This window comes from Thalia democratica, chromosome 6 (genome assembly GCF_965202585.1).
Source record: "Thalia democratica chromosome 6, ktThaDemo2.hap1.1, whole genome shotgun sequence".
Lineage (NCBI taxonomy): Eukaryota > Metazoa > Chordata > Thaliacea > Salpida > Salpidae > Thalia > Thalia democratica.
Window position 1 is genome coordinate 17,463,668 of NC_139170.1, and position 6,707 is coordinate 17,470,374.

Consider the following 6,707-nt stretch of genomic DNA (forward strand, 5'->3'; position numbering starts at 1 on the left):
TTTTAAAAAAGATATGTTTGTCATTTTTTAATTATTTTAACATACTGAACAATTTTCAAAGAATTTTCTAACAATTATAATAAAAAATACACAGCAAATAAAATTGTCCTTAGTCCTTTTCATTATAATAGCTAAAATCTTCCTAAAATCTATCTTGACTATCAATTATTTTTATGAATACTAACATAATACTACACAATTCAATACAATGAAGTTTCTAATTACGAAATATATCTATTAGTTGTATTCATAATGACGTCATAGTAAACAAGATATCCATTATCCCATGCGTAAAGACGTTTTTCGGTCGGATTGTAGGAAAGCATTGTGTTCCAACCGTACTTGTTATTAAATGGAATCTGTTTTTGTAGGAAAATACTAAATAATATTATTATTGTAGAACTTAGTTAAACAGATTAATAAAATAACACAAGCTAACTGAGTCTTTATTAAAATAACGTTATAATGTTGTAATTAATCTTTTATAAGTTTTGACTTTATATCTCTTTTATAGATTAATGTTCTTAATGTGTTATTAATCAATTAATTGTACAAAAATAATTGTTAAAAAACTTAGGTAAACTTCTGTCTGTTAGAATTTTAAAGTTTAATATTGTTTTTTTTTTATTCAACACATTAACTGTTTGTATTTTTTACATTGAAAAACACAATAACTTGGAAATCTATTCATGGTTGTAGAAGGTTTTAGGTCTACTTAAACTAACTTTTTTATGCTTGTATCTCTTCGTATGAGTGTCGTACGTAAATCCTAAAGCAGTATTTTTAACGTCATATTTTTTTAACGTGTACAAAATACCGCAAGCCATAAATGCATTTGAACACCATTGCTTCCTCCAGTTAGTTATCCACGTTTGTTTTATCTAGAGTAAAAAATTTAATAAAAGAAATACAAATATTCTTGTAAAATATAATTTTACCATAAATTTTACTACTTATATCAGTACAAAGAATTTTTTTTTACTTCAAGCGTATCAACATCAATTTTGCTTAATACAATATCTTGAGCGTTCTCATGTGTGGCATATATTGCCCACAACCCTTCTTCATCATACGACAAGTCTATATCTGTGTTGCCTAACCACTGAAAAAAATACAACAAAATAATATACTTTTCACTAGAATATTTAATCTAAAACAAAAAAACTTTTTACAAGAAAAATTATTTCTTAGGTTTTAATAAATACTTGTCTCTTGACTTTTCACTTATAATTTCATAACGATACTGTGCTTAAAAGTAAACACATTTAATTTAGAGAAGGGGTGCTCAAAATCTGTGCACACTAAGCTGCAAAATTAAGGTTCTGTGTACCTCAAGCTGTAACTTAGTGCGCTGCAAGTTGTAGGATAACGTGACCTTTATTTAATCTTTATCACAAACTCAAAAATATCTCGTGTATGTTTTAAACCTCCGAGCCTATAGAATTTTATTACTTATCATTTAAAATCCTGGAATATATAAGTTAATAAGTTTTAACAATTTCTAATTTATCTGGAAAGATTTACATGCTCGAGGACACAGTTTGCCGACCCCTGAGTTAAGTTTGTGTAAGTTATAAGAGAAACAACGAAGTTGTCAATTGTTACCAAAATGGTCAAAAAAAAATTAAAAAATAAAAAACAATGTTAAATTTAGCATTAACCTTTAACTATACCGCTTGAAAAAAAAAACTTTAACATGTCTTTCTGTGTACCCTAAACAAGCTTTTTTACACTAAACATTTCGAGCACGCTAGTATGCACGGGTGTTCACCGTGAACACCACTGGTTTGTAGGAGTTAGTTTTGTTTCTAACTAATTTTTTGAAACACTGAAATAGAATTATGAATACTAAACTGTTTAACTTTTTCAAATTAGAAAAATCATTTGTAAGTAATAGTTACTATAAAAGTATATAACATAGAAGAGTATTACAACATACCTATTAAAAGCAAAAAAAAAGTTATAAAAAAAAAGTTAAAAAAAAACTTTTTCAAAAATTTTAAGTTTATTTGTTTTGTACAGTTACCTACTGTGCTACTTTGCATGTTGAGCACAAGTTAGAAGTACAAAAGTATACGGAGAACGTAAAAAAAAAACGTAGAGGATTTAAACTTGGATTATACTTTGGCTTAAATGCTATTTAACAGACATATTTTTAATTTTTTGTATAAATTGTACAGTACATATATTGTTAAAAAAGTTAATTGTTATGTGGTAGTTGCTAAAATTTACAAAAAGAAAAAAAAAATTTACAACAATAAAAATATCATAACATAAATTAGTCGTAGATATTTTTTAACTTCTGAGAGAAAAAATTTGCATGACATCAAGTAATATGACTTTGACTTTAAAAACAATAAATATTCTTTTTAATTTACTTATATATTCTAACGTTTAAAGTAATCAATTAAATTTAATACCATATAGTTTATTTATAAGATGAACCTTATACGGCCTTATACAAAGTTACGCAGAAGCTGTCTAATACTCATTACAAACCTGATACGGAGCTTGATTACCATACAAAGCTGCTGTTATTGACTTTTCAACTAAAGTTTTCTTCTCTATCATATTATACTTAATGATTTTGTTTGAATTTTTTATATTGTAAAAGAGCGAGTTGTTTAAAACTACGTGTCCAGTACCTTTAACAATAGAATGTATGCTTAGAAATAATTATTTCAATTTTTTAACTTATTTTTAAACAGGGTATTTATTAAAAAACAACTTGTATTTTTAGAATTTTTTTTCGTTATCAACTTTTTTGAATTTTTTTTAGTATAAATTATTTTAACACTATCTTTGAATTTATAGAATTTATTAAAACACGTTAAAATATGTTTATTTTTAACTTTATGTTATATTTATATTTTTACATGTTTTTAAGATAAAAACATATTTGTTTAACTTAATTTTAAATTTGTTATAATACCAAACCTGCCCACTCATAAGGAAGCTGGTAGATTTTTTCTGATTTCTTTCTGATTAAATTTCTCATATTTGAATATTCTTTCAGTTGCAAGTTATTCTCAAAGTTTCCCATAACCCAGAACGGGCCCCAAGTTTCTCTTTTGCCTTTTGTTGTGAAGTCGCGCATCCAGGCCCCGTAGATATCGTTCCACCTTGTAACACTTTGAGGCTGACCAATTTCAATTATTATCCCGCACTCTATACATATATTTTGCATTCTGTAAGACTGCATGACAAGTATTATTGGTTTTACTTTATATTTATATGTTTTAAACACTTGATTTTCTGATCGTTAAACATGAAAATTGATAGTAACTGCATAAAAACATACAAAAATGTTTGTATTTTTAATGAACATTTTAAATCTAAATTAAAAACAATTTTAAATCATTTAAATAGAAAAATTAATGTTGGAAACCAAGAAAGCAAATAGAAATACACATGCAGACATTTTTAAGAATAACTTATTTAAAAAGTACTAGAAAAAAAGTCTTTCTCATTATAAAGTACGTCTTTTGATTTTAAAGAGGTACCATTTTAAATTTTACTCAATAACTTGATACCTGTAAATAATAACACTAATCACTTTTCTTTTCAGTTATTTTTTCATTTGTAAAAACTAGTGTGCTTTCATTAATTAGATTTTGGTATGGTAGCATATAACTTGAAAGATCTGTTTGTATACTAAATTCAAATTTTCCGTTTGATTTAGAGGCTTCTTCTACTAGTTTTTTAGCTATCTAAAAATTTATTAGAACAAAATGCACAAAAACATGACTATTGAAAAAAAACTCTAACCATTAAGAAATTTTAATTGCGACTAAACAAATATCTTAAAAACATTAAGTGTTTTTCAAAAAATTTATCAACTAAAATTTACTATTAAATTATCAATAATTACTAAGTACTTGTTTATAAGTATCTGTACTGGTGAAAAAGTATAGTTAACATTATTTTAATTTGTTGTAAATTAAAAGCTCATTAAAGAATTTATTATAATTTTGTTTCAGAAATTGAAACAAAAATATGCTTTATAAACTGAGTTCTTAAGTTTTGTATGTTTTTTTAAACAATGTTGTCGAATGAGTTATATTTATTTGATTTTACCTATACAAGTTTTGTTTTTGTCGGTTTTTTACACCTCGATAAGCATCTTTAAGTTTTTCAAATACTTTTGTTCATGTAAAGTTGTTTAACGCTTTAAATTCAAGTTTTTTAAATTTTGGAGTTATATTTTTTATAAACCATTTTAAAAAGATACACATTACAAATTCATAATTTACTTTTTGTTGACGCCCTTTCGACTTTTCCTCTATCATTATTAAAAACAAAACTGTCCAAAATAATTTAAAATTAGTGTTAAAAAACTAAATATATAACACAGATTAAGTAATAAGATATATACTTATATAAACAGTTATATATTAAATTATATAAACTACAGTAAAATTACAAGGCTATTCATAAAATTCATACACATTTTTAGTTATTTTGCACAGTTTTTTTTTTTTGATAATGACTAGGGAAAAGTCGAAACGGCGTCATTATGAAAAAAAAACTATGAATTTGTAATGTGCATCTCTTTGAAATGGTTTTTAAAAGCTCAAGTATCCCTTCCTGCAACATGTTTTTATATTTAAAACGTATACTAAAACATAATATTACTCTATTTTGAAAAATTCTGTCTTACGTTTTTATCAGACAACTGTACAACCAAGGTTTTGTGTCCTGATTTTGTCGGAGCGTTCATTCTGTAAACTTTTTCTATGTGCCTTTTGTTGAGTTCTACATCTAAAAGTTCAGAAACTTGCAAAACCTGAAAAAATGTATTAAGTCAATATCCTCCAGCGTAGTTAGTTTGTATAATTTTTACTAAAACTTTTTAAAAATATCTTAATATTATTACAAGCATATACAAGCACTTAAAAAGTATTTTTACACTCGAACTACTTTTGCCAACATAAAATTGAAAAATATTTTTTCAAGAATAATCTAATATAACTACTTTTATATATTATAGTTTATACAAAATAGGATTACCTCAAACTAAGGATGCAAAACTTCTCACAAGAAATTGTAAAAAATTAATTTAAAACAGTATTAGGTTTTATCATTTCAAATATTCTTTAAAGTTGTTGTTTTTGCTATAAAATAAACTGACCTACCCATTTCTTTTTATTTCATTGCACATATGCTCTTATTTATATATAGTTTTTTTTTATAGTAATGTTTTTAAAACATATTAAGGCCCAAAAAAGTTTATTTTTTATTTTCATACGGTCCTTTAAGAACTTTTTCAGTAAATCTGACCCTTTATTTATAAAAGTCTGCCGCATACTGTATTTGACTAACAAAATAATTTGAAAAAGTGCGATAAGGTATAGAACCTTTTTTATTTGCTTATTTTTGCAATTATTAAATCTGTTATGGCATTTGTGATCCATAAAAGCGGTTGTTTTACTTGATTTTGTACTTAAAAAACCTTAATTATAAAAATATTACGCTTTGAAAATCTTTAAATATTTAACTAAAACTATGTTGAGCTATAATTAAACGACTTAAACAGTGACTACTTGTATTTTGATATCAAAAATTTTATAAACCACTATCTTTTGTTTTTAGCTTTTTGTACTTAAAAACTATATCTTATTATTGTTAAGGTACTAAAATATCAACAACTCTAACCTTTTCATATACGTTTTCGTCTTTCTTTTCAGGGAGGTTTTTTATTCTAATAATACTTTTTCTAGTCTCTTCGACGAGCACTTTCATTTGCATGTATTTAAGCCTTATATCTTTGTTTAGCTCATCACACTCTTCAGTTAAGTTTTTGATAACAATGTTTAACTTTTGTCTTTTGTTTAGTAAACTAAAGGTTTTTTGATTAATACTTTTACTTGCCTTTAAAAAGCAGTTTAAACTTACTTCAATGATCGCAATTTTAGATCTGCTTTTCTTTTTTCCAGACTGTTTAGCTTGTCGAATAGGTAGAAACACAACAAAGCTAATAGTATAACAAGTATTACGTTTGCCCATCTTTCAACATTTTTCATATCGTATACTTTTTAACATACTTAGTTATGTTTCTTTTATAAACAAGTTTATTTGAAAAAACTTCTTTCTTCTTTTTTATTTTCTTGAAGTTTACTTACCTTATAAAAAAGTATAACTATTCAAACATTAAAAAAAAACATAATCAATAAAATTATCAGTAGTTAAAAAATTAAACGTTTTAGTTTGGTAATTTAAAAAAAGCTTTTTCCGACTTATAAACATATATACATCGAGTAAACTAATTTCACTGTATAAACGCCTTTCAGGTTTTACTACATCTGCTATAATAAACCTGTTCAATTATATACAAAAACTTGAATGCCCTAAGGCTTTTAAGTAATATACTGAAGCATTTGTGATTTATTTATATGAGAAAGTAAATATGATAAAGTAACAGTAATTTCATCGATTATCAAAATTTAAGAATAATATATATTTCATCGTCAGGATTCTAGAATAACTAGATTTACTAAATACAAAAAGTATGACCCAACTTAAGTTCAAGCCTTTTTGAACACTTTTACACTGTTTAAACGGGAACGGGTTACTTTTGCACGAGTGGACAATTTTGCACGGAGGGTCACTTGTGCACGAGAGTAAATAATATATAAAATAAAATGAAAATATTATTGTATAAAAAAAAGGTTACCGACCAAGGGTAAGGGTTAGTGGTAACAGTTATA

At 25.3% G+C, this 6,707-nt stretch overlaps 1 protein-coding gene across 1 annotated transcript; it reads right to left on the reverse strand.

Annotated features, from left to right (window-relative positions):
- On the reverse strand, nt 1-6,118 carry LOC145838643 (noelin-2-like). The gene is made up of 9 exons (XM_082946267.1): nt 5,896-6,118; nt 5,656-5,839; nt 4,661-4,786; nt 3,557-3,710; nt 2,938-3,168; nt 2,500-2,645; nt 983-1,102; nt 726-881; nt 1-359 (listed from the first exon to the last, which is right to left on the reverse strand). Exons 1-9 carry the CDS (start codon nt 6,021-6,023, stop codon nt 222-224), a joined length of 1,383 nt encoding a protein of 460 aa, XP_082802393.1. The 5' UTR covers nt 6,024-6,118; the 3' UTR covers nt 1-221.
- Nucleotides 6,119-6,707: the final 589 nt, after the last annotated feature.

Bases quoted from the DNA above. Each gene is read 5' to 3' on its own strand.
- LOC145838643 (XM_082946267.1), bottom strand. From the start codon at position 6,023: ATGAAAAATGTTGAAAGATGGGCAAACGTAATACTTGTTATACTATTA. The intron at 4,787-5,655 runs GTTAGAGTTGTT...ACATTTTTTCAG, and splicing joins ACGAAAACGTATATGAAAAG to GTTTTGCAAGTTTCTGAACT. The intron at 3,169-3,556 runs GTGATTAGTGTT...ATATATGTATAG, and splicing joins AAAAATAACTGAAAAGAAAA to AGTGCGGGATAATAATTGAA.